General features: G+C 51.7%; 1 protein-coding gene across 1 annotated transcript; it reads right to left on the bottom strand.

The window, feature by feature from the left end:
- Positions 1 to 445: 445 nt before the first annotated feature.
- On the bottom strand, positions 446 to 26,348 carry EIF4E3 (eukaryotic translation initiation factor 4E family member 3). Its single transcript, XM_059663406.1, has 8 exons — positions 26,340 to 26,348; positions 25,870 to 26,075; positions 15,769 to 15,841; positions 12,749 to 12,843; positions 11,340 to 11,400; positions 8,904 to 8,970; positions 5,854 to 6,009; positions 446 to 1,818 (listed from the first exon to the last, which is right to left on the bottom strand). Exons 1-8 carry the CDS (start codon positions 26,346 to 26,348, stop codon positions 1,772 to 1,774), a joined length of 714 nt encoding a protein of 237 aa, XP_059519389.1. The 3' UTR covers positions 446 to 1,771.
- Between the last annotated feature and the right edge of the window lie 779 nt (positions 26,349 to 27,127).

Raw genomic sequence — 27,127 nt, 5'->3', positions numbered from 1 at the left:
AAGCTATATACATGCAAAAGTTGAACATATCACAATGCCTTTAAATAAAGTTCAAAAATAAAATTACTTCAAAATCCATTTACTTATGAAAATGTATATGACAATTATGATGAAGATAAGTCAATTATATCCTTTTTCTAATCTATCAGAAAAATACTTATATTATAAAAAAGAATTTTAATTCATGTCCAGAATAATTTTTAAATTCTTGATGAATAATAAAAACAAGTTGGACGTTAGTACAATATTTAAAGCAACAAGTTTCAGGCTTTTGAAAAATGGGTCTGATATCCTTATACCTCATTTAAAAATCACTGAAGAAACTCAAGTTTAGAAACAAAGCATTTTTTTAAAAAACTATGACCATTGTTATTATGGTTGACATGGTTAGGGATGCAAATGAAGGGCACAGCTTTCATAAATAGATGCTGCAGAAAGTCCACTCAAATGTTTGAAGAACTTTATTTACAAACACAGGTTGGAGGCCTGCAGGCCCTCCCTGGCTCTCTGCTGGAGAGTAAAAATCTTGGGTCCAATGAAGCTCTGAGCACCCGGCCCTTCTGTGTGATGTGTAAGCGTGTGCGAGCGACCCTGGCGCCAAGGGTCACTAGGAGGACAGGCAGCTTCAAGCGACCCCCTCAGGCAAAAGCAGAAGCCGGCAGTCAGGGCGTGAGACGGGGTGCTTTGAGCAGGTCTCAGCGTTCCAAAGTGTGGCCGTTTCCTTCCAGTGAAACCAGAATTTCTTTGGTAACAGAGTACAATACAGATTAACAACTCCAAAAATTAATATGAATAAATATGCACTCCAAGTTCAACTTTGTCAATGTTCACATTCATTTTGGAAAGGAGATTTACCTTCCTGCCCCGAAATGAAAACAAGGCAAAGCTGCCCATTTGGGGGACTACTCATCACTGGAATGACACGATCTGAGCAGGAAAAGGGGCCATTTAACCAGAGGTGTCTATTGATGTGGAGAGCCCCAGGTGGGCGCACGCCCGAAATGTGGGAGAAGCAACTTCACAAGCAACTAGAGTTCTCTCCTCTGAAACCAGAAGGGGCTTCTCATCTGGGGAAGCCCGTCACCGTCTCACCTTCCTGTGAAAAGGCCCGACTGACACTCCGTCAGAAATATGTTCACCGAGTCCAAACCTAGAGTTTGAGTTTATCCTGATACTCAAGTGTCATTACAGTTTTCATGTGAGTGAACCCAACAATTTCAAAAGGAAAAATAAAAGATGTGTGTGCTGGCAGTGCAACACCTGAGTAAGTGTCGTTTGCTTCTCCCAAACACAGAAAAAACATGCCCAGTGCATGGTACGTAGGAGTGTGTCACAACAGGAATAACCAGGACAGGTCTCACCAGCGGGCTTCCTGCGAGAACAGCGTGGTTTCCGAAGCAGTCCTGTCACGAGGATGCATGTCCTCTGACGAGGTGCAGCCCCGCCACTTAAAGGGACTGACTTCCTGCGCCTCCGCGAAAGGAGGGTGCACAAACAATAATTCGACCAAATACGGAATTTAAAAGGGCTAAAAAATCGGAGTGAAAAGAACACAGAAAGCAAAAACCAAAAAACAAAACCAAGCAATGTGACGGCAGAAACCCCGTCGCCCCCACCCCACCTGCCACGTGGGGCCCTAACTGCCCGTCTGCAGGACAGACACCCACTAAGTGGCCGGCATCGGACTTCGGCAAGTCTTCTCTTCTCTCCCTCCTGTTAACCGTTTCCAAAACCAATCAGCAAAGGACAAAGAATTCTTTACAGAGCGCAATTAGTGCTTTCCACGTCCACCTTCAAAAGCATGATGCTCTTCATGGGCTAAAGGACAGAAAAAAACAAAAAAGAAAAAAGGAAAGAAAACTTTAAGCAAAGGATGGGGCAACCCTTCTCTAAGGCATCTATCTCACTGTTTCCCCAAATGTTGGCAAGAACTCAAATACCTTTCTGTGCCAGTGACCGTGAGCGCAGGCGTGCATTTCCTGAGAAACGTAATAATGAACATTAAACAAGGAATAAGCACGCAGCGGGCACACCGCCTGTTTCCTTCGCTGTGCCGGGAGGGTGAGTCACCCGACAAGCTGACGGAGAGAACACGTTGGGCTCCGAGCAAATGCCGCAGGGAAAATGCACCCACAGAACGCATGCGTAGGGAGGGACCTCCTGTTACCCAGGCAGGCCACTGGCGCACGAGCCTGCCTTTAGAAATAACAGAGAACCAAACCAAACCAAAACAAAGAACAAACCGGGGGTAGCAATGACGTCTCCACCTCTGAACGCCCTCTGCGGGAAACGAAAGCCCAGAAGGTGGATGGGTTTTTATTTTTCCCAAGCATATTTCCTCCTCCCAGCTCTACTGCCTGGCTTTCAAAATTACTAACGACATTTAAAAAAACTCGAGAATAAAAAAATTATCAAAACTATTTTTCAAAGACTTAACATTTAAAAAGTGGAAGTGGGAAATGGGAGACGGGCAGTCCGGTGGCAAGTGCAGACCCCTGACGCTGCCCCGGCCCTACCTACCCCCAGTGGAGGCGTCCAGGAAGGCCTGGCGGCCCCTTCGCCTCCGAGGTCCCTCCCAGAATTTAGTCCCGGTTCCCACAGCTACTACATCTTCCCTGCAGGGTCCGGCCTGCTCAGCCCGCCTTCTCGTCTCCTGGACAAACACTCTGAGCAGCACTCCTACGCTCTCCTGAGGGTGGCCTGGCAAGCAAACGGTTTAACCGAACAGTTCTCGCCAGGAGAAATACAGACATTTAGCTTTTTATGTGTTTTTTTTTCTTTTTTAAGGAAGACTTTCAGGGCAGACACATGAAAACTGGTCTGGTCTGCAACCAAGTAGGCAGTACCGCTGGTCACATGGGGAGCCACGCCCCTCAGCAACTCTGGGCTCCGGGGATAAAAATCCAGAGACCTGGTCCTGGCCGGCGTGGCTCAGGGGATAGAGCGTCAGCCCTTGGACGGAAGGGTCTCAGGTTTGGTTCTGATCAAGGACATGTACCTCAGTTGCAGGCTTGATCCCTGGTCCTGCTTGGGGCGCGTGGGGGAGGCAACCAATCAATATGTCTCTTTCACATCGATGTTTCTCTGTCTCTCCCTGTCCCTTCCACTTTCTCTAAAAATCAATGGGAGAAATCTCCTCAAGTGAGGAAAAACAAAAAAATAAAAACAAAGAGATCCGAACTATCCTAAGACTTCCTGACTTCTGAGAGTGAGGGGCCCATGGCGTGGCATGGATGGGCCATGGAGCCTGCACCGGCTGGGAGAGGCCTGGGCAGAGGGTGTCTGCGCGCCTCCGCCTGGAGAGAGGTGAGACAGAGATGCTCAAAGCCAGGACTCCGCAAACTTTATCTGGAAAGGGGCACAGAATAAAGATTTTAGGCTTTGCAGGCCATAGGGTCTCTGTGCCAATTGCTAACTCTGCCACTGTGCCATGAAGCAGCCATAGATGCTATGTATACACATGGGCATTGCTAGGTGCCAATATGCCTTCTACATACATGACACTGACATGTACATTTCACACAGTTTTCATGCATTTTAGGTCTTTTTCTGTTTTTTTTTTCAACCGTTTGAAAATGTGAAAACCACTTAGTTGCAGCCCAGAAACAGGCAACGAGGGGCCGAATCTGGCTGGAAGTCCGTAGTTCGCCAGCCGCTGCTCTAAACAACTCTCACACCAGAAAGGCATCTGCCCTTCAGCTGCTCTGCTAACCTAACAGGATCTGGGGAGAGGGCTCTCTATACATTAGCAGCTTCTTGGTCAAATAACCAATCTTTCTCCAAATCTTATATAACTTATCAACACTCGATGCTTATCCACCCTGTGGGGGTCTGCCGTGCTGCCGGGCTGTGCGCCCTGTGAGGAAGTCCCACACCGGGTCCCAGGGGCACGGCAGACGCAGGCAGGTGGCATTTCACCCAGCTCACGCCACGCTGCTCCTCATCAAGCCGTGAATCACTTTCTGCCCAAACCTTAGTTTTCCAAATCAAGTCTGTAGCACACAGAGCTCTACTGAGTAAAGGACTGCCTGCTTTTTATAAAATAAAGAGAATTACTTCTTTTTTTCCAATTCAAAATTTTATTTGAATAACCTTAGCGTTTTTAGATGTTAGTTTACACCATTACAATATGGACTCCACTGAGACCTGTAGCGGGTGCTGCATCCCCCACGAGCTTGCCAATGGGATCTGTCTGTAGGGGCCTGCTCAGCCGGTGCAGCTGTGACCAGCTCCCCTCTGTCGGGCTCCCCACGCGCCCGCCCATCACAAAGCTAGGCAGGGTCTCACTCCTGTTCAGTCTCACCTGCTGGCTGCCACTGCCCTAAAAAACGGCCTCATCACTCTGTGCCAAATTACCCACTGACACCCTCCTATCGCGCTGGACCTGCTGCTAACCAACGTGGTACCTGGAACTGTAATCACATAATTTTGAAGTAGAAGGGACCTTGGAGATCATTTAAGACCAACCTCCTGGCTACTTAAATGAGAGTGCAGATGACAAGGTGACTGGCTGAAGGTCACCGCTGAGGCAAGCCCGAGTGCCTGACAGTGGTCCGCACCGCCTCTCCTCTCTGCGTGACAGCGGTGCGGGTTCGAGGGCGGGAAGGGTGCGTAGCCCCATCACAAATGGCAGTGCAAGGCTCCCTTCCAGAGAGTTCCTGCTGTGGTTTACCCCTCAATGGCCTTCCAATTAACATTTGGACTGAAAATGCAATTCCTGCTCCCTACGGAATGACACTGCCTCTACAATGTGCACTTGCTCCACCACACGGCAGCGAAGGACTCTGCCCGCAACTTTGTCTCTGATGTAAACTGTCGCCTGACATCGGAAGTTGGGCGTCGCCTGAATACATGTGGCAGCTGCGGGTCTCAGTCATTCCGCCTGATGTGTGACTTCTGAAGGAACAAAATTTGATTTTTCCCTCCTTTTTTGGCAAGGGGGCTGAGAAAAATGAAGCAATGAAGCCTATTTTAGCAATTCTAAGAAGTGCCTCCTTCGCCCTGGGGCACCCCGGGATCAACAGTGTGTCCACTTCCCTGGGAGCCTTTTCCTTTCCTCTCCTGGGAATTCTAAAATGATGCTTAGCACCGGGGCGCCTTCGAGTCAGTGGGTTACAGGAGTTAAACACTGAGCTGCTGGCTCTGGATCAGTTTGGGAAACAGGAAATGTGCCCACAGCAGGGCGGCCGTGCTACGCTCCAGCAGCTCACTGGCGCCTGCGGCCCGAGGTGAGAGCTACCAAACAGGGGTTTAATGGCGCTAGCCTGTTTTCATTTGGACAAAAATGACTTTTTCAAAAGAGCACACAAAGCAATGAACACGAATCATTGATGGAAACAATGGGTCCACACACCTAGTCATACTTGAACGTGTCACCCATCCCTCGTTCTGTGTCCCCGTCACCGCCAGGCAGTGTGGGCGTCTCAGCAGAACAGCCCGTCCCTGTGCTCAGCTCCTCCGCGAACACAGATGCCACACACGACAGACCCCTGCTGCCGGGATGACTGAGACCTACCTGCAGCTCAGACAGCAACATTTTTGGTTATTGTTGCTTAACACAGAAGGTGATTTTTTTCTGAGAATGCCAAATTCAAAATCAGGTTTAAATTTTTGAAATGATACATGCAAGATGTATCTCCTTTTCTGATCCATGCATTTACTAGTAGGCAAGAATTAATCTCATTCTAATTTCTGAGACTAAACTTTTGAAAAAACACTTAAATGTTTTCATAAATACTTTCTGAATTATAGAATTTCAAGTGATTCTGCCTTCACCTCATTTGCAACACAGTTTCTATTTTTAAAAGTATGACAGGATTATCTAGAAAGTAGTAACTGGAAAGAAGCACTTACGTTTATAAAATACTGCTTTAAAAGATATGTGGGGCAGGAGTTCATAGATCTTTTCTAAAACGGTTGCTTCGCCCACTAGCGAGGCATTTACATTCCAGACTTGGACCACATCGTCTCGGTCCCGGACGCTAACGCTGACGCCTATGACTTCGTCATCTGAGGGAAGACAGGAAAAAGGAATGAGCGACAATTTCAGGTCTGCCAGCTTTGTTTTCTAAGCACTTATCATTTTATCTGTAAGTTATGAATAAGCTAAAAAGAAGTGGCACAAGAGCACCCATAATAAATACTTGTTTCTAAAGAGAACTGTTGGACAAAAAGCAAGTTATTGGGCGAAAGCTGTAACAATCACATCACATCTGACCAGGGACTTCGATAAACAAGGGATTCCAGCCGAACGCATTTCCAGATACGTGGTTCATCCTTCTGACACGTTGCCAACACTTCTGACTATTCCTTACTGTCCTGAGGAGACCTTTTCTAAAATGAGTGCGTAGCTCTGCCCTCCTAGAGCCAGGTGAGCGCACGTGCACTTTCCTCCAGCTCTACCGTCTCTGCTGAAATGGAGTCTTTCTCCTCACTCCCTGCCAAGTGGTCAGCTAGCCGGGTGGTTAGTACTCTTCGCCTCAACACTAACTGGACCCAGACTGTGCATTTCGAGTTGCTCTGCCTGCTTTTTGTGGTTTGTCTCCTTTCCTATGAATTCTCCTCGTTCTCCAGTGCCTCACTCCCGTTCTGTGTGTGGACTTGGAGCTGTGGCTAGAGAATCAATGACCATCTATCTGTTAGCGCCGGGCATGAAGCAAGAGAACATGCTTCCCGAGGGAGGCTCTGCTGTGACAGTGCTACCGCGGGTGGAGTGCGAGCGTTTACCCACATTAATTCACGGAGGTCTTTGTAAAACCGCTCCATTGTGGAGGTGGGGCACCTTGTCGTATCTGAGAGCGGCAGCTGGAGGAGGCTTCGCTCTACTCCCACACGCTCCCTGCAGCCACTCGGTGTGGGCTAAAGCCTCCTGACTCCTGGTTTTATGTGATCACGGCTCACTAGTGAACCAGGGTCAGCTCTGCACCTGCACACTCGGCACCAACAAGTGCAACGAGAAAGGCAAGCATCGAAAGTAGACAATGTCGCTTTAATAAACATGCTTTGCCTAATTTGCTGTAAGTCAAAGTAACTTCGTCAGGGAAACATTTCCTTTCTTTCCTCCTTCCTTCTCTTCCTCAGTCTCTCTCTTCTTTATTTCCCTTTTAAATGAATCTGGTCCAGCTAAACATTTATAATTTGACACTAAATGGTTCCATTTTCACAAAATGTGCGATGTTGCAGGTGGATGGGCAGCCAGTTGGGAAGGAGGGCGAGGAGGGGCCCTGGGTGCTCGGTGCAGGGTCTGTCTCCTTGCGAACAGTTATCAAGCTCTGCACGTTACAGCTGGTATTCTTTCCTATGAATGTCACGTTTACCAAAAATTTCCAAAAAACTAAATAGTCCCTGATCACAGCCATTCAACAGGGACTTACTATTCCATCAAAACCTTTGTTTTATTTACACCTTCAAAATATACTTGCTGGAGCTCACCTCCATTAAATTTCATATGAATATAAAAGCACCGAGTGAAGAGGGGAGCCCGGCAGTTTATCCCTTTCAGGAATGGCCATGAGGTCGTTGCTCAGCCCTCAGCATCCCAGCCCTGCCACTGCCCACTTCTGCACCCTGGCCAGAGGGGCTGAGGGTGCGGCGGCCAGTGTGAGTCTGGCGTGGCGCTGGCCGCAGGCACAGCTCCTGTGCCCAGGCAGGCCCCTCAGCAAGCATGTACCAGCCCGAAGCAGAGTCGGTCGCAGAGCCTGGTTAGTTTGGGACATCACAGCCAGGGAAGCGCGGCTCAAGGAGTACGTGCGGCCGAGATGAGCTGACTGGCTGCAAGCGGCAGAGCCAGGCTCCTGGGAGGCTAATGGTTCATTAGCGGAGCTGGCCTTTCCCGAGTCAACCACAGAACAACAGGTCTTCTTTCCTTAATCCTGCTATTTATGATCACCAGGTAACTTTCCCTGGTTCTGGAAACGAATAATTCATACGGAAAACTTCCTCTCCCAGGGATGTCTGTATTTATAATAATACCTCGGACGCATTTTGGCTGCAATATTGTGAAGTTGCTAACCACTCCCTGTTAAAATAAAGTGAATCTTATTTTTAAGACAATTTCATCTAACCCAGGTTTTGTCTTAATAAAAAAAAAAAAAAGTGGTCTGAAAAGAAAGCAAAACAAAAGCAGAATTTTCGGAACTGCCGGTGGATGAGCTGGAAGCTCACCGTGGCCCGGCCCCTAAAGGTCACACAGCCAACAAACACAGCTGCTGGCAAATTAGTTAACACCAATTTGTTTTAAAAAATCGTAACTGAAAGCTGAACAGAAAAAATGTTATCCTAACGTTACCTCAGGATCATCCAGAGGAACTACCCATGAAAAACACAACTTGAAACGAGCAGTTCTTTGAGTGGTTTCATACAAAAAAAGCAAAATAAAAATGTACTCTCGGGGGCTCTCAGAAATTCACTCAGTATTTGAAAGTGGTCTCCAAAGTCAAGTTCTGAAGACCTTATATTTTAGCCTCAACTGTGGGAGGTCACAGCCAATCATGATGCCCACCCCTTGTCACACCCTGTGAGCAGGGGATCCCAGGGACCAGAGGAGGCGCAGGGCCTGGAGGGACAGGAAGAATTGTGTCCACCTAACACCAGCTCCAAGAGCCCACTGGGAACCACGCTTCCTTTCCTTTCTGCCTGTTTGCCTTGGAGAGAGGACCACAGACACTGTTAAGATGAGTTATGAGGGCACATACACATGCACATACACAGACATAAGTATAGTAGACACACATGTAAATATGCATGTGTCCATACACACATAACACTAAATGCCACAATCACATGAAAAAATCTAAGTAACTTCACAATACAAAATAAACAACTTCAAAACATGTAAAAAGTCAAACACACAAACTTCTGCAAGTACCACGACAAGGCAAGCACCCGCCCGCGCGGCCCTTTACCTGCTGCGGCGCAGCCTGCGAACTGTTCCCCGATAGTCGCTAACAACAACTCTTTCCAAACTGTGGACTGGTGTGAAAAAAGAATAGAAAACAAAAACAAAACCAAAAATACAACATACATATATTTTTAGACAATTATATCCAGGAACTAAGAAAGTCCCATTTTCCGCAACCTGTGTACTTTCCACGCCCGTGTCTAGAGCCCACAGACATCTCCAAGCAACAGGTGTAAACAGGCGGCCTGTGCCGTGTTGCTCCCCGAGTAACCGTGGGGCAGATGCAGTGACCCAGAGTCACTGACTTCGTGTCCCAAAGCCTTGGTGTCCATCACAAAGCTCATTTCTAGTGACACCCGGATGAAATTAAAACAATGGGGGGGGGGGAATGCATTCAAATGGCATCATTTTCTGATTTATTTACCTCTTTCTAGTTACACTTGAATGTTATTAGTAAAACCCTTCTCTTCAAAACCCTCTTCTCTGTTGCCCTTGCAGTGTCTAAGGTACTTTAAAGGTTCACCAGTAAAGAGGGCTTCAGGTTTCTGGGTTACTGAATACCAGACACATGCAGGTGCCCATTCCCCCCAGACGTCTGCGCTACTGACAGGCGCTATGAGTCTGTGTGTGCGTTTCCCCAGAAAACCAGTGGTGTCTGCTCTACCTCCTGCCAGCGAGAAACAATGGAGTCCTTTCTACTCAAGAGCCATATAGGTTCCCAAGGCCTCGAAGTCCTTCCAGCTGCCCCCTGAAGAGGTCTTGGTCCCGCTTAGCCCCTCGCCCTGGTTCACAGGCTCTGAGCTCTCCCAGAACTGGGGCTGAGTCCCGACAGGCTGCTTAGTGCCTGTGGACCTGGCTGGGCAGCCACCAGCTGCTCTGAGTGTTTCCAGAGGCCAACGGGGAACAATAGGGCCGACCGCTCAGGGTTGCCTTGACCACAAATTAGTCAACAAATTCACTCAAAGGACTCACCGTTTCATAAGTAGCTGCATGCTCGCTCTACTCCAGGGGCTCAGTCCATGTGAACCGCATCAGTGCTTACCATGCCGTTCTAATGGGCCGAAGGCAGCCTCGCTGGACTGTTACCCCAGATGACAGTTAGCCATCATGACCTCTTCCTCTCAAGAAGGGGTTTCTTTTCCTTCTCTTTTCTGGGCTACTTGTCTCCCATCTAGAAATCCTCCCTTCTATTTTGTCTGTCCCAGCTGGAGTCCCTCACACGCCTGGTGATGTAGCTGAGGGAGAGGGACAGTCCCACCCGGTCTCGGGGCACACAGGCTGGCCCACCGGACTCCCACGCGTTGACAAGGAGGCGGGCACCGCACTGCACAGGGAGCTGATGCTTGCACAGACGTGCAGTGTATCATGTGGGATCGAGTGTGGCCAAGGGCACTAACAAGGAAGGGCGTGCCTTCCGGCCTCTCCCGGAAAGCTGCCATCAGGAGTGTTTCTCTAGAATCCAAAGCCTAGTGTCAGAAAACAGCATGAGAAGGAAAACTTGTTCTTACTGAAATTTAAAAACCTACATCCTCTCTCCTCTCTTCTTACACTATCTACTTCCTCTCCTTCTTAAGGGGACAGAGTGGAGGCCAGGCCTGACCTGCCTGACTGGGCATTTGCTTCCAGGCATGTTTTATTACGGAGGCCAAACAACAGGCAAATTTTGGAGCTATACATCCTGAGAGCTCGAGTCTTTAACAAATAAATCTGGCTGCATCTTTAGGTCTGTGCTTATAGGAGAATGACTCCCGCTTAAGCCTGCGGGTCCTGGAGACACTGCAATGCTCTGAGCTTATCCACATGGAAGAAACCGCGAAAAGGTGAGAATGGGTAGCATCTGCCTTATCAGCTATTTTCAAAGAAGCCTTTGGTTTCCCAGGGCTTAGGAACAGATTTGAACATTCACTTTCAGACACTATGATATAATAGAGTCCCCCCGCCCCCGCCCCCCGCCGCCCCCCCTGGGGAGATGGAGGTTTCTAAGGCTTGGCCACAGCAAACCAGCATCCCACCAGGCCCTCCCTCCAAACAGCTCTCATCAGCCTCGCGGGAAACCCCGCTCGCCATGCCGTGGTCGTCCTTAGAACCATGTGCCCGTCTCCACGAGCCTTTGGTGGGAAGGACCCTGCTTCTCATGTTGTAAAACCAACATCCACATGCTGGTTACGCTTGGTGCGGAAAGACGGTAAGCTTTCTGTAAAAGCTTATGCATTTAGCTCTTCAGACCATCTGACACAGTAAAAGGCCTGCACCACCTCCAGAGAAGCACAGGGTATAATCGCAAGGCAGTATGTAAGGCCAAACCCCACCAGGGTCAGCACAGAGCTTCGCCCCCAGGCCTGTTGTGAGGCCCCCAGGCAGGCTGTGGGAGGCACAAAATGTATCAGCTGCAATCAACCCCCCAGGCTCAGCCAGCTCTAGGAAAGGCCAGCGCACCTACCGTGCTGTCCTTGGGCACTTTCATCCTCCACACGCCGCCCTTCGCATTACTCTCCTCTTCCCTGGGCCAAAGACCAACGTCTAAAGTTAGACTCAAGCATTAAGTGGCTGTACTTACATTTACTTTAACAACAGATGACATTAAAAACAATAAACCACCCATATTCTTCAATAAACTCTCCCCCAGTCCTTTTACTGAAAACAGACGTAGATGACATAAAAAGAATGGGGGTGGGAGGAAGAGGGAGGAAAGTGGAATTCAGTGGCCACAAGGGCAGGGAGGGGATGCACACCCCGCCCTCACCCTAGATGAGCAGGTGGACAAACTAGCGCAGTGCTCCGCCAGGGAAGGGCCTCCACCTGCAGCACAGGGCGAGGGCATTGCCGCCGGTCTCCTGGGAGCCCCAGCCCCTTGGTGGGATGGGCTCTGTCTTCCTGTGTAGTATCTGCTTCCTCTCTGGTAAGAGCATCCAGACTGCCCCGTAAGGAGCCACGTGTCCCCACTCTGTGCCAGACCCACTCCGCTGCAGTGACTTCAGGGACGGGTGCTTGTGATCCCCGTGTGAGCCAATGGGAGCAGCCCTGCTCCCTTCCTGGGTGGTGAAGCTGACAGGAATAACCTTGTAGGATACAAGACTGGAGGTACTGTGAGCCATCTGCCACCCTGATGGGAGAGCCTGAGAACTGAACCAACGGGAGGAGAACAGCAGGCCCGATAGAGCGAGCGCCCGGCTCTGCAGCACCTGAGCATCACCTGCCAGCCTCAGCCCTCCCTGGATGCCCAGCTACAGGCCCGGACTCCACTTTTTGGCTCAGATTTCATGCCTGTCATTTGCTACCAAAGAAGATGACATACATTCCCATTTTATTAATGAGTATGTAACTCAGAACAGCTGAGGCACATGCTGTAAGGACGTGCTACTAACGGACTCCAGCCCAGGCACACTGACCTTGTCCCCCATCACTGCACTGAGCAATCAGAGGACGTCCCTGCCCACAGCTTTCTGCGAGAGAACGATCTGCATATTAGGCTTTTATCATGGGCGAGAGGTGTCTTTGGTGACATCAACTTGCTCCACACAACAGGGTGGAACCCCCATCTGTCCCTCAACCCCCCACCAACTGCACAGTCCTGACTGACCACCTAGATGGTGCACACCGCCAAGGGCCGCGCCACACCTCAGAGCCTAGCCAGAGCTGTGACACCGAGCGGGCCTCAGGGAAGGGCGCCCAGAAACCCTGCCGCCATCCTGTGAGCGGGTGGTGGGAGGGGCTCAGTTCATGATTAAGTAAGAGCTGGAATGACTCAGCACCTGCAGAGAAGAGCTTTGCACTCCAATTCAGCACCAAGTACTTAATGAGGGGACAATCACCCCCTCCCCCAACCTCGGCTCAACCCTGGACACTTACCAAAGTGGTCGCCTCTCTCCTCTCATTAAATGATAGCTACATCTCAAAGGCAGGCTGGCCACAGGAGGGATATTATTGTACACGCTCCAGAATATCTTTAAAAGAAAAACACTTCATTTAATATACCCTGTATTGATTTTTACGATGCCACTAGATTATAGAATTAATGAATTAAAGAAAAAAATCAAATCCTCATTAAGTCCTATCCATTCAAAATGGTTTTTCTGTGTTTTTTTCTAATTTTCTGCTAGACAATGTTAACATGACACGAAACGGCATTCCTGGCTGCAGTGGGGCCACGTTCTATGCCTCGCATGCGGTGGTCTCCAAGCAAACACTCCTGCATTCGCCTCCACACGACACTGGGGACGGGCCTCGCAAAGCCCTTCTGACAGTAGATGGCGTCGACGAAGCCGTGGTGCCGCGTGGACCAGACCCATGCTGTAACCTAACGACTCCTCTGCACACCCAGGAGGCTGCTCCCCAGGACTAGGGGTGGGAGGGAGGAAGAGGAGGGCAGTCACCTGCTGCTTCTCCGGAGGGGGGAGTGTGGGGGGGGGGGAAACTCCTCGGTCACAGGGCTGCAGGACGGGATGGGTTAGCACCTCCAGGAGGAGGCAGAGAGCTGGCCTCTCGCTCTGTGCCCTGGGAAAACACAGCGAGGACATGGCTGTCTGAAAACCAGGACAGGATCCTCGCAGGAACCAGCCAGGCTGGTGCCCGGGTCCTGGACGCCCAGCCTGTAGGACTGTGAGAAATGCATTTCTGATGTTGAAGCCACCTGTCTATGGAATTCTGTTAGAGCAGCCAGAACTAACGAAGACAGAGTGGCTGGTAGACAGAAACATTATATAAAAACCAGAGGCCCAATGCACGAAATTCATGCACGGGTAGGGTCCCTAGGCCTGGCTGGTGATTAGGGCCAATCTGTGGGGTGACCAGCGGGGCGATCGGGGGCCCCCGCTGGCACCCACCTTGGCTGGCCTGGGGCCTGAGGGCTGGGGCAGATCCTGCTTTGGGCATCTGCCCCTGGTGGTCAGTGCGCGTCATAGCGACCGGTCGTCCCACTGTTCGGTCAATTTGCGTATTAGGCTTTGATTATATCGGACAACAAGTGATAGGAATAGCAGCACTAGCCACAGGGATGGGGCCAGGCCTGGACTCTGAAATGTGCATGTCTGTGTGTCTGTCATAATGGCCGTCGCACTGAAGGCTCATAGGAAAGGAAACGGGCTGAGTCTAACCTGCTCGAGCATCACTGTTCCGTGTGGTCATTACGTTTCGATGAGAACTAGGTTTACGAAGAGCCAACCTTTCCCAGCTCGTGTGGAAGGGGCTACAGGACCCCTCTGTGAGGACTGTGGGAACACCCTCCAGCATGGTCCGCTGAGCAGAGGGGACGTGCCCCTGGCGGGTCCGACAGGAACAGCGCAGCCACAGGACAAGGAGCCCCAAGACCGAGGAAGCGGCAGGGGTGGGGGACGTCCTCCAGGCTGAACGATAACCCTTAGTGGGTGCTGAGACTGTCTTGTGAAAAAATTAAAGTAGAACTAATTGCCAGGACAACCCTCACAGGCCACGCGGAAACCCGCTTCCTCCCTGTGTACCAGGGCCAGGACCGCGACCTCACTGGGTGCCTCAGGGATCAGGTGGGAGTGAAAGTGTGGGGTGAGCCTAACGTGATGACACAGGGTCAGAACAGAGGCCCACCTGCTGAGTCCCCGCTCACACTTCTGATGGCAACTCTGCCACTGGACAGTCTTCTGCCCAATAGATAATCTTTCATTTCAGGGAACTGGCAAATTTCCTCCGGGAATGTTCCCAAGAAAAACAGAACCTTCGGTGTACCAGTGCCCTGCTAGTCACCCTCCTTTCCGCCTGGAGGAGGTGCACAGGATAGTAATTTTACAGAAGTTAACAGGGTGGAGACTGGCCCAATTGAGGACAGGGAATTTGAACGTGAAGTAGGAAACTGGTCTTAGACCCTCATGTCCACACTTGACACCCCAGCTCCTCCCGGTGGCCCGTGGTGGTGCCAGCACCTCCAGATGGGAAAGCAGAGCCCACACAGGGAGCTGGAGTCTGACGGAGCCCGGGCAGAACCGTGGGGCCGGCACGAGAGCCTGGGACAGAACTGCGGGGCCAGCACGGTGTGGACGAGAGCCCAGGGCAGAACCACGGGGCCAGGACGGTGTGGACGAGAGCCCGGGCAGAACTGAGGGGCCAGCACGGTGTGGACGAGAGCCCGGGGCAGAACTGAGGGGCCAGCACGGTGTGGATGAGAGCCCGGGCAGAACCGCAGGGCCAGCACGGTGTGGACGAGAGCCCAGGGCAGAACCGCGGGGCCAGCACGGTGTGGACGAGAGCCCAGGGCAGAACCGCAGGGCCAGCACGGTGTGGACGAGAGCCCAGGGCAGAACCGCGGGGCCAGCACGGTGTGGACGAGAGCCCAGGGCAGAACCGCGGGGCCAGCACGGTGTGGACGAGAGCCCAGGGCAGAACCGCGGGGCCAGCACGGTGTGGATGAGAGCCCGGGCAGAACCGCGGGGCCAGCACGGTGTGGATGAGAGCCCGGGGCAGAGCCACGGGGCCAGCATGGTGTGGACGAGAGCCCGGGCAGAACTGAGGGGCCAGCACGGTGTGGACGAGAGCCCGGGCAGAACTGCGGGGCCAGCACGGTGTGGACGAGAGCCCGGGCAGAACTGAGGGGCCCAGGGCGGTGTGGACGAGAGCCCAGGGCAGAACTGAGGGGCCCAGGGCGGTGTGGACGAGAGCCCAGGGCAGAACTGAGGGGCCCAGGGCGGTGTGGACGAGAGCCCAGGGCAGAACCACGGGGCCGGCACGAGAGCCTGGGACAGAACTGCGGGGCCAGCACGGTGTGGACGAGAGCCCGGGCAGAACTGCGGGGCCAGCACGGTGTGGACGAGAGCCCGGGCAGAACTGAGGGGCCCAGGGCGGTCAGGGTGCACGACTCAGTGTCCTGCATGTACCACGTGGGGTGTGCTCCTGCTTGGACTTACCTGCACCGTCTGTACCGTGTAGATTTTCTTCAGGTTTGATGCGCACTCGGCTGCTGTGGCCCCAGGGAGAGATCTAAGTGAACAAGCAAAAGGGCAGAGACAGCAGCGAGCAGTCAGTGTGCGTGCACCAGTCCCCAGGAACCTGCAGGCAGCAGGCAAGTCGGGCTAGACGCTCCGATTCACATCCTGGGACCTATTTACAATTTGAGATGTGAAATTCCTACTTTCTGAAGTCATGGGTTTGCTTTTCTAAAAATAAACTTACTCATTCTGTGGGAATTTAGTAGAAAAAACCTGAAATGTATCTAAGAAAAGTATTGGAAACCTCAAAATCACATTTTAAAAAACCCTAAAATAACCTTGTAATGACCAAGCCTTTGGCTAAGACTTTGGACAAGAAAGTGTGCCTATGCCCAGGTGACCCTGACAATGCAGGGTCCTGACCGGTTCCCTCTGTGAAGCCTGTAGGCTCCATGGCAAATGCGAACTTGAGAGGCAGGCGTCTGTGCGCGGAGGACACATATGACCGAGGTCACCTTGTGACCCAGGGACTTGCATGTGTGTCCAAAACACTTGCCTTTGGGAAAGTCAGTTAATTTCCGTGGCAGATTGAATTACCTCTGCGATCTCTGTGGTTAGAATATGTTCATCTTTCATTTGCCCATGTTCCACTAGATGGCAACATACTACGGTTTATTCAGTAGAAAGCCAGGCAGCTGCCTGGGACGGGAACATGACATGACATCATCAATCCTTAGAAAACTCTGTGACATACACGCTTTCTTTCTCCCTACATGGAATCAGCAGTTCTTGCTCAAAAATGATGTGCCCACTACATCAGACCTAAGGTGAGAATTCACACTCAAAATAATGCTTCCCAGCACCATGTCTGTTCACTGGCCAGGCAGAGGTGTGCTGAGGGCGCGTGCTGGCTCGTGACTGACCCACAGGGGTCGATGAAAGGGACGCTCTTTACCGACCCTCAGAGGCAGACCCGGGTTCTTAAGAAGGTGAACTCCATGGATCAGCCATCGCCAACCTTTCGGACCTCACGGACCATCAGTGGTCTGTGGACCCCCGGATGGTGACCGCTGCCAGAGATGGTCGTCAGGCACTGACACTGGGATGTGCATAAAACTCATAGCTCAGGTGAGGGAGGGCCGAGCAAGGGCCAGGCCCAGGTGCCTGGTTCTATGGGGGACACGAGGCGTGTCAGCGTTCTACAGGTGACATTCGGTAACTATGGACCAATGAATGATCCCTGGGTGTCAAACCTGAATGCCAGAGACACATTTCTGAAATCAGTGCCCTGGCCTGGAGGTCGCTAAGTAAGCAGTTAAAGATCAGTTTGAGGGCAAACAGGGATCCTTGTTGAGCAGGTAAAGTCTGATAAACTTCTCTGCGGCACTGGGTGTACAACTCATTTCTAGTTTTCATAAAGAAGCTGGACACTATTTTTGAAAAAGCAAATCCACAATGACCACCACGATTGCACGTTGCTGCCTGTCCTAAAGCCTCCTAAGTATGCTGCGGGGAGCGCGGGGAGCGCGGCACTTGCTCAGTGCCCGGGCCTTGTCCACCCTGTATCTGGGCTGTCGGGGCGGGTGGGGGTGAGGGCTGACTTGGACAAATATTGATTTGTGTTTAATGCAGGCCTTTACACTGTTGTTGGCTAAGATTATGAAAACAGTGGCGGAGGGAGGGTTTTTTTTAAAAAACCTTGATTTTTTTCTGAAGAGATATGCACGTGAAAATTTGATTGCTTTTATATGAAAATCTCCTGGCACTTCTTCCCTTTGAAAAGTTTAGCTGGCCCCCCGCCCCCCGCCCCCCCCCCCCCCCCAGCAGAGGATGCACACATGCAGGGCTCCCTGTCGGGAGAGGGGTTGGGGTCCAAAGGAAGTAAATGGACTTTCTAGTTTTTCATTTTAAAATTACATATTTCAAATTTTTACTAATTTTTAAAGTTCCACCACAATTTATAATGGTTTAGATGAGAATAATGTGAATGTTCACCTCATAGCATTACGTCCACTGAAGCAGACACATTGTGAGGACCCGCCTTCTAACCTAGAAGGAAGTTCACTGGCGACCTGCCACTCACACTCTCACGCAGGAGACCGTCATACAAAGTCACTTAGGTCCCCTCAGTTTCACATTTTTGAAGACATTTTTTTCTTCTAATTTTTTTGAAGAAATCTAGTTTCCAGTTTATAAAAGGTCTCTAGAATGAAGCAAGGACTAGGCAGTGCTGCTCGGTGTTTAAAACATCATCAGCAGCTGTGTGTACGAAATGAATGCACTATGGCAGCGAGTCCCTGCGAGCCTACTTACATCGCTGTCAGTATTATTTCTTACTACTGTACAGGTGAGCAAGCCAGAGTTTAGAGAATTCTGTGCCTGAGGCCACAGAAACCTAATCAGAATACAGGTGACCCATCTGAGATTTCCTGCTCTATACCCCTGACTTTCCAGTCAAGCCCTACTTACATTTTTAAGGGGATTTTGCAACTGACTCTAGGTGTGTTCTCATTCAGGCCACAGTCTTTGCTGAATCCCATTTTTTTAAAATACATTTTTATTGATTTCAGAGAGGAAGGGAGAGGGAGAGATAGAAACATCAATGATGAGACTCATCCATCGGCTGCCTCCCACACGCCCCCTACTGGAGATCGAGCCCACAACCTGGGCATGTGCCCTTGACTGAAATCGAACCTGGGACCCTTCAGTCCACAGGCTGACGCTCTATCCACTGAGCCAAACCAGCCAGGGCTGGATCCCATTTTTAATACGAGGTTGTGTCCATATAACTTCCTTAGCATCGTCTTCCCAGCGGGGTGGGGGGGGGGGGCCGCACTGACACCAGCAGGCTCCTGCACCACAACAGCTCCATTCCGATCAACACCTCCCGATGCTGGCCCATCGCTGTTTGAAAGATGTCAGGTTCTACAGAAACTATTTTTTCTAATTTCTGGATTCTGATGGAAGGCTCCTCACAACTGCTGCAGTTTTATGACTATCCAGGCACCAAAGTAACAGGACGGAGTTGTTGGAACTTCCGATGGTAGTAGATGTCTGGCTTGGCCTGTGCACAGCGTGCATTACTCTGTGCGCCACAGCTGATTCCGACAGTCACTGCCAAGTGCCCATGTGCCTAACCTCATATCTGAACCTCGGACCTCTTCAAGGGCAAGGCTGGGCCAGAGCCACAGAATGACGTTAAAGGGGCAAACAAAGCAGGTTTCTAAGTGACAGCGCCTTGTGAACAGACCAGTGTGTGCTGGACGTGTTGGTTCAATGTGGACCCACAAGCTGGATCGTCTACGCTTCCTGGCTCTTCAGGCGGCAGTGCAGGCGGCTGAGGGCAGAGCTGCAGCCCTGGCAGCCGAGCCACACCTGCTCTTCCCTGTTATGCCAACAGGTAGTGTAGCAACTGGACGGTCCCTGTCTGTGTGGATGTCCATTAAACAAACAGCTGTACTGGCGTCACACGTACACTGTATTCTATCTTTTTCGTTGTTGATCCTCACCTGAGGATCTTGTTTCCATGTGTTTTTAGAAAGTGGAAGGGAGGGGGAGAGACACAGAGAGAGAAACATCAATGTGAGAAACATCTGGCTAGTGCCCACCCAGCACACTGAAGACACATCGATTGGTTGCCTCCTGCACATGCCCTGACCAGGGCTGAGGATCGAGCCTGCAACCAAGGTATGTGCCCTTGACGGGGATCAAACCTGTGACCCCTCAGTCCAAGGGCAACACTCTGATCAATGAGAAAACTGGCCAGACCTATTCTCCTATCTTTTAAAGGTCTTTTTATTTCAAACCTTCCAAGAGAACCCTAACTGAACCCTCTCTCTACAGGCCAAGAATGCTCCTCTGTGGTGTGGCCCAGGGGACACTGGCACGGCCACAGTCAGTCATCGCGACTGCATGGGATGCTGCTGGCCTCATGGCTGGAGGCCAGGCTGCTGCTGAGCCTCCTGCAGTGCACACGCCAGCCCTCAACACGGAAGCATTAGTCCCGGACACCATGGAGTCAAGGCTGAGAAGCCCTGCGAGCACGTCGCAAGTTTCAGAGGATTTATCATCTATTCAGTCAACAGATTCACTGCACACCTCCCAGCTGAGGGAGCAGAGACAGCCCTTGTCCCCGCAGAGTTTAGAACTGGCTGTCTGCTCTCTGAATCCCCTACTCCCGAAGGCAAAGGAACAATGTTTAAATCCTCTTTAATTTGCCTGGGACAGAGGCAGCGGGAGAAGCAGCTGAGAGAGGAATAGACACATGGACTTGGAGCATTCGTAGGAGATATAGGCAGAGCTGGTGAAAACCACAGCTGAGGAGTCAGGACCTGTTTTCACACATGGAGCTCTGTGCCCCCTCCCTGTGCTCAGCGGGGGCTGAGGCAGCCCTGCATGAGCAGGTGAGGAGTTTGAACTGTTTCTCCAGTATTCTCTCTGATTTAATGACATTACTGTGATAATGGCTTCCTTTTGTTGAGCACATGCGATATGAAAGGGTTTTACATGTATGATTTCAAGCCCTTACAGCAGTCCTGCCAAGGTGGTAGTATTATCCTCACGTTATAGATCAGGAAATTAAGGCTCAGTGAGCCTGTCTCTCCGCAGACCTGGGTCCTCCCTCTGGTCTGCCTGGCATGATGAGGACGCCTCTCGGTGAAAACCAAGCGGTCACTGTCAGCATGGGCAGTCACATACAGAACGTGGGATCACAAATACCTCTCTCGCCCCACCTTAAGTTATATTCCCCCTTCTTGGGCCCACCCCCTGCTCTTGCCTGTTGTCCTTGCCTCTCCCACCACCCATCTAGTCCCCAGTGGGCAGAAGCAGAGGTGCAGGGCAGGGTGAGATGCTGCCAGAGTCCCTGGCAATAATGCCTCCCCAGCATGTGCTGCAAGGTGTGCAGCTCAGGAAGAAGACATCTGCAGGTCGTTTCCTGGGGCTGGACATGAGAAGAAAATAACTGACCAACCAACAGCCACTGATGGGCTGCAGCAGAAAGACAGGAAAACAAAGGGGTGGAGATGGCCCCGCTAGTGCCCCCCAGCATACTGAGGAAGTGTAGTTAATATTAACTGGTTAAAGTGAGAAAGACGTTTCAGCTTTATACGTGGTTCCATAGTCCAACTAATGGAGACACACGTCCAGTGAACATGCACAGAAAATGCTGCATGAGAAAATGAATAATGACAACACTCCACCTAATTTGAGAGATCATCTCATTTCCGTGAAGAGAACATTAAGGGGAAACTACAAAGCCAGGGATGTCTCCTCAAAGTCCGTCTTCCTGTTGACTTTGTTAACATCAGGCTCAGCTGTCAGAGGGAAAACTCAGGTATGTGATGAACAACGTCCCGTTGAGAGCACTCATTCCTTTAAATCACTTTTTGACAGATTTCATTTTAATCACGTTTTAGACAGATCTGTGGCTTGTGGTTACAGCAGCTTGCTGGTTGAGAAAGAGTCACATGCAAAAATGATTCAGGGCGTATTATTAGCATTGAATAATGCATCCATTGAAACTATCTACATGATCTGAATGCTTTATTTCTGCAGTTCGTATTTTTCCCTGCTATTGTCATCCCTAGCCTACAAGCTCCTTGACAGTAGCAACTGGGACTCTTTTGAGCTTGATACACACTTACACCCCCAGCGCATGGAGGGTGGGTGGAAGAGGGCGGTTGGTTAGAGTTGACAACAGAACCACGCAAGGCCAAGTTTCCACTGTCATCGTGTCAGGTCTTGCCAGCTGTCTTAGTTTGAAAATAAGGAAAGCGCATCTCTAATATTAAAAAGGGAAAGTATACTTTTGAACAGACAGTGCTGGTAAGAACGAGTAACTTTCCTGGGAGAGGATGTTTAGCGACCACAGGCCTGTCTGCAGAAAGCAGCCACTGACCCACAGCTGGACAGGCTGCGAGCCCTCACCAGGGCCAGAGCCCGTCGTCCCCTACACAAAATAAACTCCTGGGTCTTAAAAGGGCCTGTGGTTTCAGAGGCAAGAATCGGGGGAAAGAACAGGAGGAGCGGGGAAGCCAGCCACCACCCATCAGCTGTGGCCGCCATGCAGTCTCCTGCCTGGCCTAGTCCCCCTGGGCCATTCTATGAACAAGGACAATTGGGGATCCTCTTTGCCAAGTCCCCACCTCCACGGATCAGGTTTATCAGCGTGGAGCACACAACTCGAATGTATGTGAAAGCATCACACCCTGAAAGGTGGGTCCCTCTAGAACTCGGCACCGCGCTGGGCTCCTCACGGATCTGTGGGAGCATCCAGCATGCGAGACACCCCTCCTGGGTGGCCCAGGTCAGTGCTGTCATCATCTGTGCATTCTCAGCACCTAGAGCAGTGGGTCAGATGCCCAATTAACCTTGTCAATAAACAGAGCAGTAATTCTGAGTTTTGAGAATTTGTTACAAATGCACACCCCACCCCAGAGGTCTCACTGAGGAAGTGGGCAGGGTGGGGAGCCTGCATTTTAACAAGCACAGCCGGTGATTCGGTGACTGGGAGGTCAGGGTAAGAGACTGCATGTGAAGAAATAATGGCTGAGTGGAGTGACCGCGGTGGGAAAGGGCGAGCCACCGTGGGCGGAATTCAACGAGGCCCTAGGTCAGTGATGGCGAACCTATGACACATGTGTCAGAGTTGACACACAAACTCATTTTTTTGGTTGATTTTTCTTTGTTAAATGGCATTTAAATATATAAAATAAATATCAAAAATATAAATCTTTGTTTTACTATGGTTGCATATATCAAAAAATTTCTATGTGTGACACGGCACCAGAGTTAAGTTAGGGTTTTTCAAAATGCTGACACGCCGAGCTCAAAAGGTTCACCATCACTGCCCTAGGGACTTGGTGTGGCCACCTGTGCCGGGCGCTGGTCAGAGCGCGGGGAGAGACCCTGGGAAGCACATTCTAAGGAGACAGGACAGGCCAAGGGGGCGAACCCCAGAGAGCAAAGGGGCGGGGAGTGTGTCTGGAGGTGCGTGCCACTGTGTATCAGGGCTCAGGAATGGCCGCCCTGAGAAGGTGGCATCTGAGTAGGAACCAGAAAAAGGGAAAAAGCTCAGGCGCTCTCAGATGCCTGAGGCAAATTGTTTCTTTGTTACTAATGTTGTGGCCCCACCCTACAACAAAGAAACAGAATTTCCGGAGGACGAGGCCCAGAAATCAGGATTTTAAAAAGATTCCCAGGTGATTCTCATGTGCAGCCAAGGTTGAGAACCGCTGATGTAGAGGGTCGGGAGAAAGACAGGAGAGAGGAGAAAGGGGGAAGGAGGCAGAGTCACAGATAACTCCAAGATTTCTGGGCGGGACAGATGTAACGCAGGGGCTCTGTTAAGTGCTGTGATCTGAGATGGACAGATGGAAGGAGGTGGCCGGGCACACACTGCTGGGATGTGTGTGAGACGCCACACAGACGCAGCAGTGCCCAGTTTGGGGAATCACAGTGCACAATGCCTTGTGACTGGATGAGCTCAGTGTGGACAGAGACAAGAAGAGGACTAAGGACCGTGGATAAAACCAGAGGAAAGGGGTAACCATGAGATGAAAACAAAGCAGAGACACATAGCTAAGAGTGGCCTCCAAGAATCAAGAAAGGGCAGGGTTTTAAATATCCAGAAAATGGAAGGAAAACTCTTCAGGCTATTCCCTCAAACAAAGTTACCTCCCAAATGCTGAAATCCTTAGCCACAGTCTACCTGAAAACACCCTACACAGCAGAACACAAATAGGGTCACACTGGAGTTTACTGCTGGAAATGCAAGTAAGTCCACTGAGCGGCTCTCCAGTTCATCCTCGAGGGACAACACTGAGTTCAGATAAGCTGCTCCAGGGGCGGTGGGTGGGTGTGTGAGGGGAGGGGGGAAGGGGTGTAGTGTGGGAGCATGAAATATCAATGTTAGGAGCTAACCTTCATTAAGCACTTACGTGCTGGTGTTTTACATCCATGGCTCTCATTCATCCTCAGATCAGCCTGTGGATGATGAAAGGGAGGCTTCTCTCTCGTCCTCATCACACAGCGCTGGATGGCAGGACAGGCCGGGAGGCAGGTGACAGGAGAGTCTGAAGCCATGGGAGGGAGGCCCGTGGATGGTCTCTCATGGCAGATACCAGCTCAGAACTTCCCCACTCTCTCCACAATTGTTTCTCTGGGGAAAAGTGATAAATGAACCCCTAGAGCCCAATGTGCTCATACCCCCAAGAGGAAGGGGCCGCCTACATAAAGGCAATGGGCTCCCAAAGAAGTGGAGAAAGTCACGGGATGGCCGACCAGGGAAATGAATTCATGTGAGCAGGTTGGAGCTGATTATAATCTCTAAACTAATAGAGCCACTTCTATGAAAGATTCCCACGTGACAATAACAGTACGTTTCACTTGACTTCTGGCTTTCAGAGAACAAAAATGTGCAAGTACATAATAGGAAAGCAATAGTTTGTCTTCACTGAAGTTACCATGTTCTTATCTTAAAAAGATACAAAAATAGCCCTACCCGGGTGGCTCAGTGGTTGAGTGTTGACCTATGAACCAGGAGGTCATGGGTTGATTCCAGGTCAGGGCACATGCCCGGCTTGAGGGCTCGATCCCCAGTGTGGGGCCTGCAGGAGGCAGCCGATCAATGGTTCTCTCTCATCATTGGTGCTTTTTTTCTCTCTCTCTCTCTCCCTCTCCCTTCTTCTCTGAAATCAATAAAAAAAAATTTAAAAAGATATAAAATATTCTTTAAAAGTTGTGTGTTATGTAGTATTATTGACTTAGACCATTCTTAAAAATGTTACTCTTGTAAGTAGACTGATTTTTGACCTGTTTAAAGAGAAACTCTCTCGATACTGCGCCCCCCCCCCCCCCCCCCCCAGTCAACAGTATTCACAATTTAAACCTGGGGTCCAGGTTTAACGCCTTGGAAACAGATACCTGTTAACAAGTGGTTACAGCACACTCTTGAAAACAAAGACACACCTGGTTTCATTTTGATAGTTGGCTAAAAACTCTCCTTATGACAATGAAATGCTCTTAGCGTCTCATAATGAAAGTGAAAATATTTTGGGGAAAAAAAAAGAGAGCCTCATACCTCCCCTACCCCCAACTTCTTCTTTGAGCGCCAGAAAAGACAACGGTACCGATGTCAGTTCTTGCGGTGGTGCTAGGCCCATAGGAAGAGAAGAATGAGTCTGTCCTCCTCAAAAAGGCGAATTTCACCTTTAAAAAGTCTTGCAGGCGTTTCACACAAGGCCTGCCACTGATGAAACCAGGTGTGTGTGCAGCGAGTCACTGTCAGAGGATGTCACACACACTTCCTCCTGACATTCGCCACTGCAGATGCATCAGCGCGTTCCTGCTCCTGGGCAGCCCTGGGTGTCAGGCGGGCACGCTCACTGAGATACGGAAAGGGGCTCTGCAGGCGCCCATTCACTCCCTTGTCTGCAAGTTCTTGTGCTCCTACTGTGCGCCAGGCACAGTTCTAGGTGCTGTGATACAGCAAGTGTCAAAACACAGTCCCTGCTTTGTGGCCCTTAACAGAGGGATCGAGACAGATGAAAAGTAAACACACAATTCACTGCGCAGCATTCAGCACGGGAGGCAGAACAGAGAGGCTGCGGGGGGCGCTCACCCACGCGCGCACAGGGGGGATTTCGGAGAGAGCGGCCACCGCGTCACGGCCAAGGTGAGCGCGGCCCCCGCGGTCCCCAGCGCCTGCGGGCGGGCGGCTCCCGGCTCCCGGCAGCGCTCACACCGAGCCGGGAGAGGCGAGCGCGGTCCCCGCGGGCCGTCCGCGCCCCGCCGCGCGCACCCGCGGCCTCTCCTCGCCCGGCGTCGTCGGTCAAGGTCGCGTCCCGAGCTCCCGAGTCCGAGGGGTGACCGGGCCGCCCACCTCCCGCCGCCAGGCCCGGGGCCGTCCTTGCCAGGGGGATAAAAAGGGAAGGCGCGGCCGAAAGTTCTGGAGCGGCGCCTGTCCGCTCCCAGCCGCTCGCCCGGCCCCACCTCGGCTTCCGAGCCCGCGAGCCGGCGGGCGGGGGCCCAGGAGCCCAGACAAAGGGCCAGGAGCCCGGGCGCGCGGCCGGGCCTCACCTGTCCAGCCAGAAGGTCCAGGGCGAATGCAGCGGGACCCCGCCCGGCTCGGGCCGCGGCGCCAACAGCGGCTGCAGGCCGGGCGGCGCGGGGGCGGGCGCGGCGCGGGGCCTCGCCATTTTCTGCGCCCCGCCTGCCAGGCCGGGACCAGCGGACGGCCGGGCGCCGGCGGCTGAGTCACCCCGCCCGCCCCAAGCCTCGCCCTCCTGCCAAGCCCCTCCCCGCGCCAGGCCCCGCCCCCTACCAAAGCCCCGCCCTCCCTCCTGCCAGGCCCCGCCCCCGATCCAGGCCCCGCCCCTCCCTCCTGCCAGGCCCCGCCCCAAGCCTCGCCCTCCTGCCAAGCCCCTCCCCGCGCCAGGCCCCGCCCCCACCGCCTGGCCTGCGGAACAAAAGCTGGCGGTCCCTGGGCAGGTGTGGTGGCTTGGAAAACCGCAAGGATCCGAGGGAGGGCAGGAGGGCAGAGCGGCGGCCTGGGACATCTTGGTATAGGCTATGGGGGTGGGAGAACAATACGTGTCAAGCTGCTAATTCTTTATATATATATATTTTATTATTGATTTCAGAGAGGAAGGGAAAAGGAGTGATAGAAACATCAATGATGAGAATCATTGATTGGCTGCCTCCTTCACACCTCCTACTGGAGATCGAGCCACAACCCTGGCATGTGCCCTTGACCTGAATCGAACCCAGGACCCTTGATCAAGCGGCTAATTCTGTAGCCAGACCAGAAGCCGACAGCCGAGTGGACGAGCTACAGAAAGGGAGGAATGGCTGGATATGGGAGGGAAGAGGAGTAGGTGGGAAAGATGACTGGAGCAGCGATGGAGGAAGGAGAGGGCAGAGGGAAGCACAGTTGGATGTGACTGACAGATACAATGGGAACCTCTAGCCAAGCGCTGGAATGCCTGAGTGCAATAGAAAGGGCAGGACCCTGTGACGCCGGCATGAGGCTGTAACAGGTCATGGTGACAGCACTTTCCAAACTCAGCTGATGTGAAGGGACTAGAGCCTGCAACCCCCCCCCCCGCCCCCGGCAGCCACCACGTGCATATAGTGAGGGGCCCAAGCCTGGCCCCAAGTGTGGCCAACTTCAAAGGCAGTTCTCCAGGCTTGCCCCAGAGCACCTGCTGGAAAGAGGAGGAAGCCACGCAGTCTTGAACACTGAGCCCCCCTGCTTTTGACACCTCTGGATAAAGAAGTCCCTGTGGCCGCAGATTCCCGAGGGATCCTCCTGGCACAGCGCCTTTCTGGGCCTGTG

The sequence above is a fragment of the Myotis daubentonii genome, chromosome 14 (assembly GCF_963259705.1).
Source record: "Myotis daubentonii chromosome 14, mMyoDau2.1, whole genome shotgun sequence".
NCBI lineage: Eukaryota > Metazoa > Chordata > Mammalia > Chiroptera > Vespertilionidae > Myotis > Myotis daubentonii.
The sequence above is the reverse complement of the archived record's forward strand: the minus strand, read 5'-3'. Positions and strand labels throughout refer to the sequence as shown.

Excerpts from the sequence above, each read along its gene's own strand:
- EIF4E3 (XM_059663406.1), bottom strand. Across the intron at positions 12,844-15,768 it reads ACACGGTACAGACGGTGCAG|ATATTCTGGAGCGTGTACAA; the intron begins GTAAGTCCAAGC and ends TTTCTTTTAAAG. Across the intron at positions 11,401-12,748 it reads GGAGAGAGGCGACCACTTTG|GGAAGAGGAGAGTAATGCGA; the intron begins GTAAGTGTCCAG and ends TCTTTGGCCCAG.